The sequence below is a fragment of the Lepidochelys kempii genome, chromosome 4 (genome assembly GCF_965140265.1).
Source record: "Lepidochelys kempii isolate rLepKem1 chromosome 4, rLepKem1.hap2, whole genome shotgun sequence".
NCBI lineage: Eukaryota > Metazoa > Chordata > Testudines > Cheloniidae > Lepidochelys > Lepidochelys kempii.
The window spans coordinates 94,265,174-94,285,827 of record NC_133259.1 but is presented as its reverse complement, the minus strand read 5'-3'; the positions used below and the strand labels follow the sequence as shown (position 1 = coordinate 94,285,827).

Below are 20,654 nucleotides of genomic sequence, written 5' to 3'. Positions count from 1 at the left end.
ACTGCCCTACCTCAGGTCCCTGTTCAGCTCCCAGAAAGGCAAGTCCTTCCCTTAGAAAAGCTAGAGAAAGAATCTTAAACACCTGGCTCACTGGCCTTTTGTAGGGCCAGCTGCAACCTGATTGGGGCGTGGCCCCAGCTGTGGCTGCCTTCCCCATCAGCCTAACTGCTTCTCACAGCCCCAGCCCTCTCCCAGGGCTGGCTTTAACCCTTTCCAGGGCTGGAGCGGGTAACCACCCAGCTACAGAGAGTCTTATGATTAAAGAATACAACTAAGCCACATTACCGATTCTAGTCTTGGTTGTACTCCAGCCTTCCTGTGTGACTTTAGGAAAGTTTCTTAATCACTTTGTGCCTCAATTTTCTCATTTGTGAAATAGGAATAATGGTACCATACTACCACACATGGGCATTACAAGAATAAATTAATGTTCATAAAGAGATCTGAGATGTTTGTGTGAACAATGCTGAAAAAGTATTACTTTGTGTTCTGAGATACTATAGTGATGGGCATTTTAGATGCTAGGAATAGTATAATAACCAGAAAGGAGGAGAATATAATTTATAAGACAAAGGTGACAGATGAGGCTTATTGCAATGTTTTGCACCATTACTGTAGAATATTGAATGGTTTAATAAGGGATAAGCTATTCCTCTCATTCAGGAGTTGTGAAAAATGCTAAGGAAGAGTTAATTGCCTCAGCAGATGTATAGTAGATTCTAGGGATAAAATACAGACCAATGAGTAATGGGTCAATTTTACACTAACTTTTCCTACAAACAGAAGAGCCAAGAAGTATAACCAGCGAGAAAGAACCTTTGGATCCTTTATGGGATGATTTCCTGGGATGGTGGGTAGGAAATTGGTAAATTCCATATTTTTGAAGCATCCCTTTGGTGATTTGGAAGAGCTGAAAGTTCTTCTTGGGGACTTTCCTTAACTACAAATTAAATCCTTTAAAAATCTAAGTAAAATAAATTTGCTGCCAGTGACATTTCAGTCACTTCCAGTGGTGTTTGTCCTAGTCTGACTGCAATTTTACCCCTGCAGTTAGTTTACACAATTCAAAAATGAACAATCACACATCAAGAATCATTTTCTACAAATTGCTGCAGTATAATGTAAGTCTTTGTTCTGTAGTGTTTCCTAACTTGTGGCTTTATTTCTGTAACATTGCCAAAATAATGAAACCCTCTCATGTTGGCTCTTGCAAAGGGTAACTCAAAAGGCTTGGAAGCTCACTTTGCTTTAGTTAATAACCTAGGAGTTCTACTATTTATCCAGTTTTTGTCTGAACTTAATATCTCTTTGATCTACAACAATGGTTCTTTGACATTATTATAATGCAAGCTACTTTTTTAAAGAGGGGAGACTCTCTCGCACACTCTCTCTCTTTCAACCTCTATTGACTACAATAGGCTTTGGATCTGACCCTTATTATAAATTTACCATTTTAAAAGGGAAAACTGTTGGTTGAATCCCCAGCAAAGACCAGGAAGTACTGAGCTGCCTCTCAAGAGATGCCAGTCCTTTTCAGTTAGACAGACAAAATTGTCTGCCTTTCTCTTGCATCCTTTTTTCCTAGCAGTAGCATTGGCTTTTCATGAGGAATCATGATAGCAAGGGCTCTAGCAGGGGTAATCATTTATTTTTTGTCAAGGTCTACATTTCTTGGTCAAGGTATAGTCGAAGTCCAGACTCCAGAGAAAATAATGATAATACTAAATGAAAACAAGTAAATAAAAATATTTGGGGGTCTGTTCAAAAGCGTCTGGTAGTCCAGATTTGGTCTGCAATTTGCCTATTGACTGCCCCTGTGCTATTATGTGAGATCAAGATATAATGTACTACCCCTGTACTATAATGTGAGATCAAGATATCATTGGCTATATGGGTCCCTAGTCCCCAACTGATAGGGGAAAAACAAAACCGTATTTGATACAGGATCTGGCAAATCCCCAAAAAGTGGATTAATCACATACCTAGATGAAGGTCACAGCTGGATAACTGTGTATTTGTGCTTTTAGAGTAGTGGTTCCCAAACTTGTTCAGCTGCTTGTGCAAGGAAAGCCTCTGCCGGGCCGGGCCGGTTTGTTTACCTGCCGCATCCGCAGATTTGGCCAGTCGTGGCTCCCAGTGGCTGTGGTTCGCTGCTCCAGGCCAATGGGGCTGCTGGAAGCGGCGGCCAGTACGTCACTCGGCCCGCGCCGCTTCCAGCAGCTCCCATTGGCCTGGAGCAGCGAACTGCAGCCAGTGGGAGCCACGATCGGCTGAACCTGCGGATGTGGCAGATAAACAAACCGGCCCAGCCCGGCTTTCCCTGAACAAGCGGCGGAACAAGTTTGGGAACCATTGTTTTAGAGACTGGAACAAGTGGGGCTGATTCATCACTGTTCAAAGCTGCTTGCAAAGCCAACATAAGTCCTCTTAATTGGGCCCCTGCATGGCAATTATGACAGCTTAATCCAAGATCACACCTCATCCTCTTCCATACTTATGTTTGAGGAGAGAAAAACAAAACAACAATTTTGGAAAAGAGGTTAAGATGTGCTTACTGCTTAAATAATATTTCAAAAGAACAGAATAATCACTGAAAGGTACTGGTACAGCCATGAAATAAATGTAACTACTAACATTTTATTTACTGGAGTGAACAATAAAAACATTTCGTTTTCCAGGTGTCTACAGTTCTAGAATTTGGTCGCATCGTAATTTACACTACCAGCCTTCGTGTGGTGAGAACCACGTTTGAAAGATGCGAGCTAGTAAGAAAGATCTTCCAAAATCACAGAGTGAAATTTGAAGAAAAAAACATTGCTCTGAACAGCGATTATGGAAAAGAACTAGAAGAAAGATGCAGGAGGGTGTGTGAAATCCCATCACTACCTGTTGTCTTTATTGATGGCCAATATCTTGGGGTAAGTTCTGCACAAGTTTAAATTTCACTCTGCAGTGTGTGTGTGTAGATGCTAACCGATAAGAATGGGAAATTATTTTCTTTTATTGTTTGTATTACAGGAGCAATCAAGGATTGGGGCCCTATTGTGCTAGGCTCTGTACACATACACAGCGAAACATGGTCCCTGTCCCAAAGAGCCCACAGTCTAGTTACTACAAGATGCAACAGGTGGATAAAACAAACAGGGAAAAGTTGGGGGGCATGCTTAAGTAACAGACAAGTGAACAAGTTATGCTTAGCCTCTGATTTTTCACTCTACTTCAATAGCTCAGCATTTTCAGCAAGTAGGTGATACAAAAAAGGAATTGTAGCATTCATTTATCCTTTTCCAAGGGCATTCAGAACTGTCAGAGACCAGTCAGATGTAAAGCCCCAGGGGTTTTTTGTGGAGGGGGGATGGGGAGAAAAGGATGTATGTAAAATATGCAAAGGGGCTGGTTGAATGATATTTTGCAAGTTAAAGTAGAACTTATCGAATAATTTATCTTCATATGAAACATTTGATTAATTTTATCTTCCATTATTCATTCATCTTAGAGATCTGATTGAAGAAATTGAGTTTTATATCCATTTAATCAATTTCACATTTTTTTATAATATTATATTTCTCCCCTTCATTTGGCCAGTTCTAATGTGGTGGCAGGTTTAAGAATTAGATTTTTATTTGCTTCATACTCTGTGAAGATTTACTTATGATGATGATGACATTTGTATGTAGTTCTTTAAGAAAATACCAATTGTTTTATTATAAACTATGTAGCGATGACAAGTTTCAGAGTAGCAGCTGTGTTAAAGTCTGTATCCACAAAAAGAAAAGGAGGACTTGTGGTACCTTAGAGACTAATAAATTTATCTGAGCATAGCTGTAGCTCACGAAAGCTTATGCTCAAATAAACTTGTTAGTCGCTAAGGTGCCACAAGTACTCCTTTTCTTTTTAAGTAGCGATGTCATTGCAGCGAATTGATGCATTTACCCTACTCTAAAACGCTTTTGTATTTTGCAACAAAATATTCTATGGCTTTCCTTTGGTGGTATGAATGGTGAACGGCCTTACAACCACTGTCCCACTAATATGAGTGTGGTGTAACTATTGTGCATCTGTTACCAGAACAAGCCTCTAGTGTTTCCCCATCTTGCAGAGGTCAGCACTCCTAAAGGGTAGGCATTAATAATATCTTTTTAAAGACCAATAAGCCAGCAATTTAGCTTTTTGAAGACTAAATTTAGCTTTTCCTTTTCTAGGCTATGTAACAATACTACATTCACAGTATTCTCATTTTGTGGCAAGGTTCCCAGCCGTATGAACATGTCTGACTACTGCCTGTTGCAATGGGTGAGATCATCTGTCCAACAGTAGGATCCTGTGGATGTGTAAAGATGAATACTTGACTCTGTTCCCTACCCGCCCCCAGCCCCTTATGAAAAAACTGCAGCTTGGAGTTGGATTAATTCCTCTGTGCTGGGAAAACCCTCCTCAAAGATGGCGGAGGAGATGTGGGTTGGGTCATTAACTTTATGAGGGATAATGAGCAAGGAAAGGGACTCATTCTGTAGGCTAAACAGGGTCAAGAGATGTCCTTGAGTTTGCCATTTTCGCTTGGGCCTCTTATTTCTTGTAAACCCACTCTTTTCAGACAAAAAGAAAAGAAGTACTTGTGGCACCTTAGAGACTAACAAATTTATTAGTCTCTATGGTGCCACAAGTACTCCTTTTCTTTTTGCGGATACAGACTAACATGGCTCCTACTCTGAAATCTTTTCAGACAGTAGTTACTGTTGCCACACAACCCCCTGCTTCATTAAAAGGTTGTAATAAGTTGTTATTTGTCTTTATATAAAGTGATATAAGCCTGTGTCTACTCCCTGAAACAAGCAACATGCATTTTAATATGAACAAATGCAAGGTCATGCATCCAAGAACCAAGACTGTAAGTCATATTTCCAGGATGACGGATTGTATCATCCAAAACAGTGACTCCGGAAAGGACCTATAGGTCATAGTGAATAACCAACTGAACACGAGCTGGTATGGCTACGAGGGTGTACACAGAGGATGTAGAGTCATAGCAGGAAGGTGGTATTATGTCTATATTTGGTGAGATCATTTCTGGAATATCATGTCATGTCTGGTCTCCACATTTTAAAAAAAGATGTTGAAAAATTGGAAAGGGTTGAAAAAAAAAAAAAAAGTTACCCCAAGAATTATTCCAGGTCTAGAAAGCCTGCCTTACCATGAGAGATTTAAGAAGCTCAACCCGATTATATTATCAAAGACAAGGTTAATAGGTAACTTGATCATAGCCTATTAATGCCTCCATTGAGAATATTTCTGATAGCAGAGAGCTATTTAACTTAGCAGACAAAGGCATAATAAGATTCAATGGCAGGAAGTTGAAGCAAGATAAATTCAAACTGAAAGTAAGATACAGCAATGGTAATTAATATTAGAACAATTTATCCAGGAATGCAGTGGATTATTCATATTAATATCAGCCAGTTTTTAAAAAGACATGCTTTAGTTCAGTGAGAAATTAGGGTCTTTGTTATGCAGGAGGTCAGACTTGATGATCATAAAGACAGGTTTCAGAGTAGCAGCTGTGTTAGTCTGTATTCGCAAAAAGAAAAGGAGTACTTGTGGCACCTTAGAGACTAACCAATTTATTTGAGCATAAGCTTTCGTGAGTGAGCTGTAACTCACGAAAGCTTATGCTCAAATAAATTTGTTAGTCTGTAAGGTGCCACAAGTACTCCTTTTCTTTTTGATGATCATAAAGGTACCCTTGGGCCTTATAATCTACAGATCAATGATACTACAAGTGTTGCCTTCATAAACTGATAAATCCAGCAGTAACTGCTGAATCTTGGTCTCCTGCAATTGTTTAATGGCAATCTGAGAAACAGATATTCTATACACGGGAGCTTGCTGGGCTACCTCTTACAGATACTTTACTCTTCCATGGAGATGACCAGTGTTTCATAAACTACAGTTTGTGAACTGTGGGTAATACTAAGCATCACTTGCTATGCCACACACATCCCATTCAGCCTTCTAAAAGGAGTCAATATGCACTCACCTGTGGCATGAAGATACTAGGCCAAAAATCAAAGAAGTTACCCTGGATTAATGACAGCATAAGTGAGACCAGAATTTTGCACAATGACCTTAATAAAATAAACATCTTCAGTGAATAACAGGACTTGGTGCACTCAAGCTCCCCTTATATTTCTTTTCTCACTGACAGATTTGACATTAGTACAAATGTTCTCTCATTTTCTGGATGGGGATAAACTTGCCGAAAGCCAAGCAAATAGTAAGAATGTATATGAAAAAAGAGTGTCATTTTAAGGTGTTATAGAATCTGAACCCAACAGTCAAGCCGGCAATCCAGAGAGATGGACCAAACCAAGAAAGAATATGCTTTTTTTGGCAGAGGAGTCAGTCTTTACTCTACTAACGTAAAAGCAGAGTTATAGACTGAAGAACAAGATTTCCTAGAATACAGGGGGATGTTTTACCAACGCAACTAACTACCACACCAAGAGATGTCATGTTAAAGGTGTTTCTTCTACTATTATGGAAGTATTCATAACTAGAGCGAGGTGAAATTTTTCAAACAAATTTTTTTCTGAGAAAAATGAAGACTCAAGTCAACCAAAACATTTTGTAAATTTATGTCAAATTCACTGAATTGTTTTGACTGGAAAAAATCCAAAACAAGGTTCTGTAAAAATAGAAACATTGGCATTTGCAAAATAAAATATTGTATTTTTTCAACTCTTATACTTTTATTTTGAATTTTTCTTTATTTTAAAAAAACACTTTAGAACTAGAAATCAAACCATTTTGTTTTGGGTTGAACAAAACATTTATTTTATTTTATTATTTTTTGGAACTGCCACTGAACTGAAAAATCAGTTATTTGCACAGCTCTATTCACAACTATACACTTTCCTCCCAAAGACAGCGATGGATTTAATCTAAACTCAAATGCACTTTCACTGCAGTGTGGTGGAGGGTAGAGAGTGATGATTCTGTTTTAGTGACATTTGTTCTCACTTCATCTTTTCAAACTTTTAATAAATCCCAACCATACAGCAGCAGATTTATTTCACTAAAGTTCCATTAAAATATAATATTATTTTTCCTTATCATTACTGGTCGATAAAAATAGTTTTGTGTGAATGATAGCTCTCTTTAAACTAGAGACAGTCTGAAAAACCAAATGAAAAATAAATGAATGCACATATCAATGAGATAGGGGATAAAGTTGAAAGGAAATTCAGAGACAGCTTTAGGCCCAGATCCTGCATCAGGGTCCCAGATCATGACATGATCTTCATGTATCTACAATCAACATACCTCATTCACATCACACTCTAACTTAGTGTATATAGAAAGACATGCATGTCACTAAATTCCCATACAGACACTGTCAGCTAGTCCTTGCTCAGAGAGAGACAACATCTGCAATTCTCCTCATGCAAGTAAGGCATATGGTGCATTGGCAGGACAGTGTAGGAAAGCTTCCACCTTATGTCCCTGAACTATGCCTCTTGCCAATTCTCTTAGACCAAATCCTTAGGGAGTTAGGTCCTAACCTCAGGCAAAACTCTCATTGAACCATTGCTAAACAAGGACTTCAAAGTGTGTGACTTACTCCTTACTTTCCTGTACATTAAAACTCAGTCTGACTGAAGAAAAATTAAAAGAAAATAATTATTTAAGACAATGCACCTCAGGACCCCTTTTCATGTATGCCTTTTGTTTGCCATTTCTGTGCAAAACCGTTAATACAAGCATTAAGTGCTGTGGCTTACATTTAAATCCACACTAATATTAGGTTAATGTTAGATTACTAATGGATGATAGCATCTATTCATCCAACAAGATAGCTTTCCTCTCACTAGAAATTCTTCACACTGTGAGATAGTTCTTTAATTGTGGGATAGAGAAGGATTTACTCAAAAAACAAACAAAAATGAAACAGGTAGAAGGGCAGGCTTTTTACTTTAGTGGATTTAAGGGTCTAAGATGAATAACCTGATTATTTGGATCATAATTCTAGATCCTGCTAGTAAACCCAGCACTTGAAGTTAGTTTATTTCAGTTCTTCATACTGAAGTAGTCTCAGAGACCCCTGTACTGCAATAGTCTGAAGATAGAGCCAGAGGTGCTGTAACTAGAGGTGTGGGGGGTGCAGTAACACCCCCTGGCTTGAAGTGGTTTCCATCATATACAGGGTTTACAGTTTGTTTCAATGGCTCTCAGCACCCCCACTATACAAATTGCTCCAACACCCTGGAAAGAGCGAGTGCACACTCAGTGAAAGAGCTCCCATTAACATAAAAATGGTGTCTATGGAATAGGTACAATTAAATCTATTTTAGCATGCTACCTACATAGGGCTAGATCAGGGGTTCTCAAACTTCATTGCACTGCAGCCCCCTTCTGTTAACAAAAATTACTACACGACCACAGGATGGGTGACCGAACCTTGAGTCCGCTCAAGCCCCACTGCTGCGGGTGGTGGGGCCAAAGCCAAACCCCAACCCCGACTGTCCCAGGTGGTGGGGGGCCAAAGCTGAAGCCCGAGGGCTTCACCCCCAGGCAGAGGGCCTATAACCTTGAGCCCCGCTGCCCTGGGCGGTAGGGCTTGGGCTTGAGCTTTGGCCCTGGGCCCCAGCAAGTCTAAGACAGCCTTAGCGACCCCATTAAAATGGGGTTCCAACCCACTTTGGGGTCCCAACACACAGTTTGAGAACCACTGGGCTAGATCATGCTTTTAGCATGGAGCCCATGCTAAGGGGGTGCTAGGGAGCTGTACTACCCGCAGAGGACTGGGTGTGGGAGTAATGAATAAGTAACTACACTTATTTAAAGGGTGTTACATTCAGCTGGTACATGTAGGAGGAGGAGGGAGGCTTATGGTTGTGTCATCTTTCAGCTTGTCATCACAACCCACTCTCTGTCCCTGATGCACATGCATACAGGGGAGTAGTCTATGCCTGTGTCCATCAGGAACTGTGTCTGTGTGCTACCCTGAGTACTAGAGCTGTAATTATGGATAGCCCTTATGTTGGCCTCAGAAGGGGCAGAATACTTACTTCTTACCACCCCAGTGCAGCTGCATAAGTGCAGGGCATAATCTAGCCCATAGCCTGTGTCATTGATACAGATGTTATGAAAAGCAGCTATCATGATAACACAGTAGCTGACCTAAACAATGGAGCCTTAATTTTTATTCTTAGAGTCCCAGGTCCACAATATAGATTAGCTCCTTGTAAAATATTCTTACATTTCATTTTTAGTTCAGAATAGAACTGTCAAGCAACTAAAAAAATTAACCGTGCTTAATCGTACTGTTAAACAATAATAGAATACTATTTATATTAATATTTTTGGATGTTTTCCACATTTTTAAATATACTGATTTCAATTACAACACAGAATATAAAGTGTACAGGGCTCACTTTATATTTATTAAAAATATTTGTAGTGTTAAAAGAAAAGAAATAGTATTTTTCAGTTCACTCAGTACAAGTATTGTAGTACAATATCTTTACCATGAAAGTTGAACTTACAAATGTAGAGTTATGTACAAAAAATAACTGCATTCAAAAATAAAACAATGTAAAACTTTAGAGCCTATAAGTCCACTCAGTCCTGCTTCTTGTTCAGCCAATCGCACAGACAAACAAGTTTTTTACATTTGCAGGAGATAATGCTGCCCGCTTCTTGTTGACAATGTCAACTGAAAGTGAGAACAGGTGTTTGCATGGCACTGTTGTAGCTGGTGTTGCAAGATATTTACATGCCAGATGCACTAATGATTCATATGTCCCTTCATACTTCAACCACCATTCCAGATGACATGTGTCCATGCTGATGATGGCTTCCGCTTGATAACGATCCAAAGCAGTGCAGACTGACGCATGTTCACTTTCATCATCGGAGTCAGATGCAACCTACTGAAGGCTGATTTTCTTTTTTGGTGGTTCGGGTTCTTTAGTTTCCGCATCTGACTGTTGCTCTTTTAAGACTTCTGAAAGCATGCTCCACACCCCGTCCCTCTCAGATTGTAGATGCCACTTCAGATTCTTAAATCTTCGGTCGAGTGCTGTAGCTATCTGTAGAAATCTCACATTGATACCTCCTTTGCGTTTCGTCAGATTTGCAGTGAAATTGTTCTTAAAACAAACAACATGCTGGGTCATCATCTGAAACTGCTATAACATGAAATATATGGCAGAATGCAGGTAAAACACAGAGCAGGAGACAGACAATTCTCCCTCAAGGAGTTCACTCACAAATTTAATTAACGCATTTTTTTTTAAATGAGCATCATCAGCATGGAAGCATGTCCTCTGAAATGGTGGCTGAAGCATGAAGGCGCATGTGAATGTTTCGCATGATTAATTTATTTTGGGTTAATCACATGAGTTAACTGCGATTATTCGACAGCCCTAGTTCAGACTAATCAGAAAAAAGCATATTAAAGACTTTAAAACTATTGCTAACTACTGTATCATTAAAAAAAGATGCAGTAATGTGAATTTCTGGTTTGCAGCTGGGATGATAAAGTTTTAGCTGAATGCAAGCTGAAATATAAACCCTTTCAAACCTGTGTTCATAATGGAAAGCATGTCAAATTTTGAATTATACTGTTGTGACAGTAGCTTTACACTACAATCCAGTATCAAAGTAGCATAAAATAGGAACCACGGAAATGGTTTTCACCAATAGATATTTCTATTCTAAATAGAAATAAACTGTAATCATCTCAGGGCTTGTCTAGATTTAGGGAATTTGCACTGATGTATCTAACATCAGTGGAATAGTAAATCCTTAAATGTTGCTACATTGCATGGTAAATCACAGCAGTGCAACCTGTGTCTTCTACCAGTGCAGTGCATTTATATCAGGGGTTTGCACTGGTGTACTCATGAGTTTAGCTCCTCCCACCTCATATAGATAGGCCTCAGCAAACACTATTGTATTTGTTGGCAAATGTTGGCTTTGTAGCAACAGTCACTTGTGTGACTGGGATGTTCATGTGTCAGATTTTGCCAGTCTTACCCACACTGAATAGCACCCTCCCCCAGTCATCCCAGTGAACTGAAGGGGTGGTGCGTTCAAGCTAAAGGTGTAGTGGGAGTGGCTCATAGAAGTCCCTGTGTAGGCGTCACAGAGGGCCATGGAACAGTCTTTGAAGCAGCTATTCCATCAGCCCATCATCTGTAGTAGATTTCAATAGGACAACTCATGGAGGAAGGCACTACTCACCATGAACAAAGGTGGCAGAGTTGAGTGCACAGTCAGCTTTGCTTCTGTAACTAACCACAGCCAGATATATATTGCCTCTCCTTTTCAATTCCTGTAAATGTGAAATAATGGAATAGCAATCCGTTGTTAAATAAGTGTTGGCTAAAATATTCATATGTTGTCATTTGAAGAGATAAAATACTTAATTATAAACTGTGTCGCTGAATAACAGCCCATAGCTATAGCAGAGAAATTACCCACAGCATCTGGTGTGTCTGCCTGAGAGAGAAAAAAAATGCCATTCCTCGGCAAAAGTTAAAGCAAAACAACTTTATGCTGGGAATCTAAGTTGGGCGGGCAGGCATGAGGAATCTTCCCCAATGCTAGATACAAGCAGATCCTCAGCTGGTGTAAGAATTGTCATAGCTCCAATTACTTTAATGGAACTATGACAATTTATACCATCTGAGGATCTGTAGAACACCTGTGCCTCCACTCTGTTGTCCCAGTCAACTAATAGGTTGTAGAAGTAATTGGGGACCCGTATACTCCCATGCACAAGGGTTTCAGTTCTGTGTTTCCACCTAGTGGCATAACCACCAGCCACTCACTGACTCCTCCTCTGGGCTGATCTTTCACCACACTCCCATCCCAGCTGCCACAGAAACAGTATCATGGAGTAGAGTCCCATGGTGTGTGCACTGAGTCCCTCTGTTTGGCCTGCACATGGCCTGCCTCCCTGTTCTGTAGAACAACATATATTTGTCTGCATTCAGGGCCTTCCCAGCCCCCACAGGGGACTTGGGGAGGGAGGTGGGGCACGGTGCAGGTAGGGGAGAAGCAGCATTTGGCCATGGAGAACAGGATACCAGTATGTGACACTCCAACATATTGTCAGTTGAACTAAGTGTGTGTTCAGATATGCACATACAGAAGCCTCTTATCCAGAGTACTTTGTATTTGGTGCAATGACAGTAACTACTGAGCTACAGGAGAGACAGAGTTGCCTAGTAGCTAGAGAATTGGACTGGGACTCAGAATTCTACTCCTGGCTCTGCCACCAGTTGCCTTCTGGGTGACTCTGGGAAAGTTGCTTGAATGCCTTGTGCTTCAGTTTCTGCATCTGTGAAATGGGAATAGTGAGGTTTAGCTACTTTGTAAAGCACCTTGAGCACTACAGATTAAGTGCTATGTAAGAGCTAGGTATTATTATTCAAGACACTCATAGCTACATAAGTTAAATGCAAAACATTCAAATTGGACCCTCAATTAGTTGCAAAAAGAAAAAAAAACAGAAAATAAAAAGTTTTACATCTTCTTTGGCATGTTCATTTTGTTTGTACTAATCTCTGAACATTTACTTTCAGAAAGAAAAATGAGAAACTATTTCATTACTACTCTGATTCAGATGACAGAAATCTCCAAAGGCCTAATGTACTAGGGCTTCATTATTATTATTCACTACAGAGTTTTGACTTCAATGTTGTTACAGAATTTTCATTGTCCGTACTCACTCTTATTAGGAATGTTATGTCTGAATTCAATACTCACCTGCCAGAATAGTTGAAATACAGTTTCCCCGATATCATTTAGCTACATTCTCTGATGCAGTGTATATTTATATAATTGTATTTTTGACATATAAGACATTTTCTATTCTGCCAGGAAGTGCATAATGTAAAATAAGGCGAAAACAGTCTCTATAATTAAGTTGCATAGAATGGAACATATAGTAAGAAGATATGTGTGTGTGTATATATATATATATATATATATTATATACACATACAGATAAATCGGAAGTTGCCATACAAACTGTGAGAGGCTAATTAGTTAAAATGAGCTTTTATCAGCAGGAGAAAAAAACTTTTGTAGTGAAAATCAAGATGGCCTATTTAGACAGTTGACAAGAAGGTGTGAGGATACTTAACATGGGGAAATAGATTCAATATGTGTAATGACCTAGCCACTCCCAGTCTCTATTCAAACCCAAGTTAATGGTATCTAGTGGTGGCAATTTTGCAACAGAAAAGCTTCAAAAACAGACTCCAAGGAGAAACTGCTGAGCTTGAATTAATATGCAACCTAGATACCATTAACTTGGGTTTGAATAGAGACTGGGAGTGGCTGGGTCATTACACATATTGAATCTATTTCCCTAAGTTAAGTACCCCCACACCTTCTTGTCAACTGTCTAAATGGACCATCTTGATTGTCACTACAAAGGTTTTTTTCTCCTACTGATAATAGCTCATCTTAACGAATTAGCCTCTCACAGTTTGTATGGCAACTTTCACCTTCTCTGTATGTATATACATCTTCTTACTATATGTTCCATTCTATGCATCCGATGAAGTGGGCTGTAGCCCATGAAAGCTTATGCTCTAATACATTTGTTAGTCTCTAAGGTGCCACAAGTACTTCTGTTCTTTTTGCGGATATAGACTAACACGGCTGCTACTCTGAAACCTATAATTAAGTTGTGGTGAATTCCCAAGAAAAATGCAATATAGAGTTCAATAACCAACCCTGGACAGCTTTTCAGGAACTTGAGTTGGTTATTTTCACCTTTCAGCCATCCTAAGGTTCATCTCATAACAAAAATACTTCACGTGAACAAAATTCAATCTTTTCTTCAACCTAGTTACATTTCCAAGAGTAAACCCTCAGGTAATTCCAGTCCCCTCAATGGTAAATCTGCTGTGTTTTTTCTTTTTGCTAATAGGGAGCTGAGAAAATTCTGTCAATGAATGAATCAGGGGAGCTGCAGGATCTCTTAACCAAAATTGAGGTAATTGTATTTTTACAAACTCTCTGGAGAAACTACAAATGGAAGTTGTGCTGTTAAAATTAAATTATTTGCTAGGTATTTCCTTTCTTTCTGTTTTAAACTGATCACAAATCCTGTTTTTCAAAACCAACAACTACTTAATGTTACAAACCAGCAAAGATTCCAGCCCCATCAGAACGGATTGCCACTATGCCAAACTCAACAGTCCACATCCATTGTACCTGAATTTGACAGGGAGAAGACCCAAGACATTTATCCTCTGTAAGACCTATTTATGCAATCTCCATGATTTGAGCTGGGACAAATCCAGCATAAGGAGTCTGATATTTAATCAGACAGCAAATTCTTTGATCCTGATAGAAGAGAAACACAATGGTGAACACAACAAAAAGCAACATCCAACACAGTACAACTGAAAAAGAGACCAAACCATCTCCACTCAACAAATGGGTGTTCCTGAGGGAACTTAGCAGTAGTAGCAGTTAGGGTAGCAGAATGCCCCTCACTCCTCCATCCACTGGCCACCTCTGGGCTCAAAAGGACTGGCCAGTGAGACAGCTTTACATGCAGTTAAGCTGTGTTTGTAGGCGGAGCCTCTAGCATCCTTCTCCAGAAGGATGGGTGGTTAAAGCCCTGGTCTGGGACCAACGAGATAGGGGTTTAATTCCCAGCTCTATCACAGAGTTCATGTGTGATTTCTTGCAAGTCAAGCTTGGTTTCTCCTTTCCCCATCAGTAAAACAGATATACTTCTTTTCTCCCGCTCTTTGCCTGTCCTATCTGCTTAGAATGTAACCTCAGTCTCTTACTATGTGTATGTACAGCACCCAGCACAATGGGTGTCCTGATCTTTGTAGGGGCCATTAAGTGCCACTAAAGTACAAATAATAAATAGCAGGCTAGAGCAGACTATGATCATAACTGTACACAGAGTACATCCACTGATGTGTTAATACCAGTTTATTTTCATGGTCTAGAATGAAACAAATTACAGAGATGGCTTTGCCGGAAATCAGCTATAAGGTTCAGTCATGACTCATTTTCACTGAAGATCCAGAACACAGGAACTCACTATATGCAGTCCAGTCTTTCAGCAAGTCCAGTTCAGTTCTTTCAAGGCAAAGCTAGACCTCCCCTCCCAAAATCCAACTTTTTCAAAGGGTTACATCTAGAGCTGACAAGTGATTAAAAAAATTAATTGTGATTAATCATGCTGTTAAACAATAATAGAATACCATTTATATAAATATTTTGGGGTAAGTACTTTGAAGTAAGCCAGTATGGGCCAGTACGGCATACCAGTAAAAGGTGGCCTCCAGTACTGGCCAGTAACCAGCTGACTTTAATGTTGCTGCCCCTTTTGTGCCCCCCATCGGCAATGCTGCTGGGTTCCTACCAACAGGGCTGCTGACGGGGGGGGGGGTGGGTCCTTAAAGCGCTGCCATGGCAAAGGACCCTGCTTAAAGTGCTGCTGTGGCAGCACTTTAATGTCGTTGCCCCTTTTGCCCTCCTGGGCTGCCGAAAGCGATTTAAAAGCGCCCGGGGCTCCAGCTGCCACTGCTGCTACCGTGGCAGTGGCCAGAGCCCCGGGCCCTTTAAATGGCAGCTGGAGCCCCGGGCCGCGTGGGCCAGGCAGTGCAGATGGGCTGGCTGGGGGATGCTGACCCTCAGCCCTGCCCCTTCCCCCCGAGGGCCCGCCCCTTCCCAGGGCCAGAGCCGGCCCCCATACCAGTAAGTCTTCGGCTTTACTTTCACCCCTGGGTGTTTTCCACCTTTTCAAATATATTGATTTCAATTACAACACAGAATATACAAAGTTTACAGTGCTCACTTTATATTTTTTTATTATAAATATTTGCACTGTAAAAACAAAAGAAATAGTATTTTTCAATTCACTTAATACAAGTACTGTAGTGCAATCTCTTTATCATGAAAGTTGAACTTACAAATGTAGAATTATGTACAAAAAATAACTGCATTTAAAAATGTCCCTCCATGCTTCAACCACCATTCCAGAGGACATACATCCATGCTGATGACGGGTTCTGCTCAATAACCATCTAAAGCAGTGCAGACCAGCACATGCTCATTTTCATCATCTGAGTCAAGATGCCACCAGCAGAAGGTTGATTTTCAATTATGGTGGTTCGGGTTCTGTAGTTTATACATCAGAGTGTTGCTCTTTTAAGACTTCTGAAACCATGCTCCACACCCCGTCCCTCTCAGATTTTGGATGGCACTTCAGATTCTTAAACCTTGGGTTGAGTGCTGTACTGTCTTTAGAAATCTCACATTGGTATCTTCTTTGCATTTTGTCAAATCTGCAGTGAAGTGTTTTTAAAATGAACAACATACTGGGTCATAATCTGGGACATGCTATAACACAGAGCCGGAGACATACAATTCTCCCCCAAAGAGTTCAGTCACAAATTTAATTAACTAATTTTTTTTTAAATGATCATCATCAGCATGGAAGCATGTCCTCTGGAATGGTGGCTGAAGCATGAAGGGGCATATGAATGTTTAGCATATCTGGCAAGTAAATACCTTGCAATGCTAGCTGCAAAAGTGCCATGTGAACGTCTGTTCTCACTTTCAGGTGACACTGTAAATAAGAAGCGGGCAGCATTATCTCCTGTAAATGTAAACAAACTTGTTTCTCTTAGCGATTGGCTGAACAAGAAGTAGGACTGAGTGGACTTGTAGGCTCTAAAGTTTTACATTGTTTTGTTTTTGAATGCAGTTATGTAACAAAAAAAATCTACATTTGTAAGTTGCGCTTTCACGATAAAGAGATTGCACTACAATACTTGTATGAGTTGAATGGAAAAATACTATTTCTTTTGTTTATCATTCTTACAGTGCAAATATTTGTAAACAAAATGATTTAAAGTGAGCACTGTATTCTGTGTTGTAATTGAAATCTATATATTTGAAAATGTAAAAGAACATCCAAAATATTTAATAAATGTCAATTGGTATTCTATTGTTTAACAGTGTGATTAATACTGAGATTAATCATGATTAATTTTTTTTAATCGTGATTGTTTTTTATTTAATCGCATGAGTTAACTCTGATTAATTGACAGCCCTAGTTACATCCCTTCACTAAGTGTTGCTAGGTGGCACACCATTGCTTTTTCACATGATGCCAGAAATAGAAATTTTAGGAATTTAATTATAAGAATGTGGTTCTCTTTTAATTTTGGAGTTAGTTGCAAAAATATCCATATAAGTAAAAAGGTTAGTATCATAAGCTGCCACAGAAAATGTGGGCATTGCTAGATATGAAAAATGAATTTTGCTATAAACACTTCCCCACAGAGACTAATCAAAAATAGGAATTGCTTGCTGAATGAGACAGTGGTAAAAGCCACTTTTGTGAGATGCAGGGAAAAACAAGAAGGATTTCACATTACCTCTAAGTTTGACTTTCTATACCCTGACAAGAATTCAAAAGCTCGCTTTGCCTTTGGCTAACATTGGTATATGCTGGATCGGCTTCTTCAGCATGATAATTCTTACACACACACACACACAGAGGGATGATCTAATGGCCAAATTGAGGTCAGGAAGTTATGTTTTCCCACAGCATTTTGGCTGAGATCTTTTTCTGCAGCTTTGTGTAGAGATTATATATCTCAGAATCAGGTAGGCATTTTACATACCACTGATTTATTTATCTAGTTTTGCATGTATACTTATGTAGCACGTCTATCAAACATACAGCAAACATTTTAAGCACAGAAGCTTTCCACAAGTCTTTCCCAAGCATTAGAAGGTTGAGCCCCAAGATAAAACTAATCATGCCCCTCTACAACCTTGCCATGTTATCAGTGCAGCATTTGGGAAGCTTATGCTGTCATTGGTCTGGACCACTCCCTTGCCCTCACCCAGCTTCAGGGGCATATCTCATGCTGCTCCATGCAGCATATCAGATACATTAGGAAACAAGAATTTAAGAGATTCTTGGGCCAGATCCTCAACTGAAATGAACTGACATTGACTTCAAAGGAACTGTACTGACTTATACCAGCTAGGGATCTGCCTTTCCTCATCCTTTCGCTTTTTACGTGGCTATGCACACTGATCTGCATTACTGGTAGACAACTACTTTTTTGGACAGTTTTGCATCACTTCTGTTGCATTTGATGAAATTACAAAAAAGCAGTATGTTCGCTGTACATATTTTAGCATAATTTACTAATTATTTAAGTATGATACCTCTGGGAAATACTAACAGGGATTGTATATATAACTGCCTTTCTTCTGTAAATGAACCCTAAAAGCCTTCACTCAACACAGCAGCTCTAAAAAAGCCCACACACCTGTGCTACTGTAAGTACTTGCTATATGTCATTTCTCTCAAGTAAAACTCCAGGATGATCATTAAATTAAGGGTGATGTTTTCATTAAAGGAGATTTAAGTCTGCTTCTTAAATCTCTTTAATGCATCATAAAAAGAAAAAGAAAATAAAGACAGAATTATTAAAGGTTTCAGAGTAGCAGCCGTGTTAGTCTGTATTCGGAAAAAGAAAAGGAGTACTTGTGGCACCTTAGAGACTAACAAATTTATTATTATTAAAACAATTCAGGAACAACTGAGAGATTTGAGTCTTATTCTCTCCTTGCTCACACCAGTTTCCCCAGTGTAACTATTGATTTCAAAGGCATTTACTCCTGATTTATACAAATGTGAGAAGAATCAGACCCATGGCTGGTATATATCGTTTACAATTAAAACCTAAGATAATCTCCTCAATACTTAGATTTGTATATACCTGTTTTCTAAAGAGCTCTGCCTTGCTTAGAGGCTATGAATCATTTTAAGATATGAGCAATTGTCAAATGCTGAATCACACAATTCAAACATAAACATGAAAAATTATACACGTCATACTATTATAATATGCACCATATATAGTATAAACACAAAACACCATGTTTCTTACCCCAGAATTTAGAACAGGCCAGTTAAGTTATCTAATAGATCATAACTAGACAATAAAATATGTAGAACCTGGCTAATTCTTTTGGCAAATGAAAACACAAACCCTTAAGCATTACGTTAGATATACCAACTTGTAATGAACTTGGTTGATCACTGAATGCTGCTCTTACCACCTGAAAGGACAGATAAAGCAAGATTCTATGGCAGTAGGACGACAAAAACCAAGTTCAGTGTTCAGATTTTGCCGTTTCCTAGAATAGGAATTGGGGGGATGGGAGAGATAGCTCAGTGGTTTGAGCATTGGCCTCCTAAACCCAGGGTTGTGAGTTCAATCCTTGAGGGGGCCATTTAGGGATCTGTGGCAATAAAATAAAATTGGGGATTGGCCCTGGTTTGAGCAGGGGGTTGGACAAGACGACCTTCTGAGGTCACTTCCAACCCTGGTATTCTACGATATTGCAGAGTGAATTCCGACTCAGAATCCTCATTTTGCTAGAGATTACAGTCATTAATGGAAACGCTTTTCCTCTCTTGCTTTCTTTTTCCTTGCGCAGAGAGTGCAGCATCCCCATGAATGCCCTTCCTGTGGTGGTTTTGGCTTCCTTCCGTGCTCAGCGTGCCATGGGAGCAAGATGTCTGTTTTTCGGAACTGTTTTACAGACTCTTTCAAAGCCCTCAAGTGTACCTCTTGCAACGAGAACGGGTTACAGCGCTGCAAGAGCTGTGCAAGTTAAGAATGGCATCTTCCCATGTAGAACCTCATATTATGATATTACTGCAGCAGTTTGTTACATACTTTTTAAAAACAACCATGTTTCTGATGCAGTCAATAAAATGTATTTGTAATAAACTTTTTCTTATTCAGTTGCTAAAGCCATTAGCTCAGGCCAGTGCCTGTCACGTGCACTGAGTCTTAAATAAAGGGAAAGTATAGGCTACTTAAGAGAACAAAGTGCTCACAAACGTTATTAGATTGACAGCCTTTGGATCTGAAATCTTTATTCACATAAGAGATTTAGCAGCAGGAGCACACTTTTCCTCACATCACCCCGCCCAAGGACCTCAATTCTGACCTGGAGAAAACATCAGAAGGAAGTTTAGACTTCATATCTGTTTGATAGTTTCTGCACAGACTGCCAATGATGATAGTGATTTTGTGATGTGGACTAACTTCAGACCACAATTCTTTCTGCATAGCATTTCACTAAACTGTCAGTTTGGTCACAACTCACCTGGGCTAAAATTTAACATATATGTAAAATATCCCATAACAATCCCTTGAACCATTAACTCCCCTTAGCCTGCTACTTTAAATGCCAAAATAGTTTTATTTTAAAAAGTTATATAAATATTTGGTGTTGTAGCTTCTACTTGTAATGATCTCTAAACCATCACAAAGAAGTATTGATTTGCTGCATACTGTAGTGATAACTTGGGATCACAAGAAAGCCTTACAAACTACAGGGTAGGTAAGGAATTACAATGAGCGTTCTGCTTTTGTGGCTTAGTAACAAAGAATCTCTTCTTTCTCATGGATCATCTGCATGGCAGGACAGATGTATTTGCATTTGCTCCAAGGAGTAGTCAAAATGCAATGTGGCCTGGAGTTATTAGAGAGTGAACTACAAATGTGCAAACTTTTTTGCATATTATTTCCCTTATATAGTCTATATCCTATCTATATGTTATG

The 20,654-nt window shown here is 39.4% G+C and overlaps 1 protein-coding gene across 1 annotated transcript in view; it reads left to right on the top strand.

Moving 5' to 3' along the window:
* The window catches only part of GRXCR1 (glutaredoxin and cysteine rich domain containing 1), a 61,223-nt gene extending 41,455 nt beyond the window's left edge, over nucleotides 1–19,768 (top strand). Inside the window, exons 3-5 of the mRNA XM_073340109.1 lie at nucleotides 2,689–2,918; nucleotides 13,949–14,014; nucleotides 19,519–19,768. Of these exons, the coding sequence (XP_073196210.1) occupies nucleotides 2,689–2,918; nucleotides 13,949–14,014; nucleotides 19,519–19,698 (476 nt within the window). The 3' untranslated portion in view covers nucleotides 19,699–19,768. The remainder of the gene's footprint in view (nucleotides 1–2,688; nucleotides 2,919–13,948; nucleotides 14,015–19,518) is intronic.
* Nucleotides 19,769–20,654: the final 886 nt, after the last annotated feature.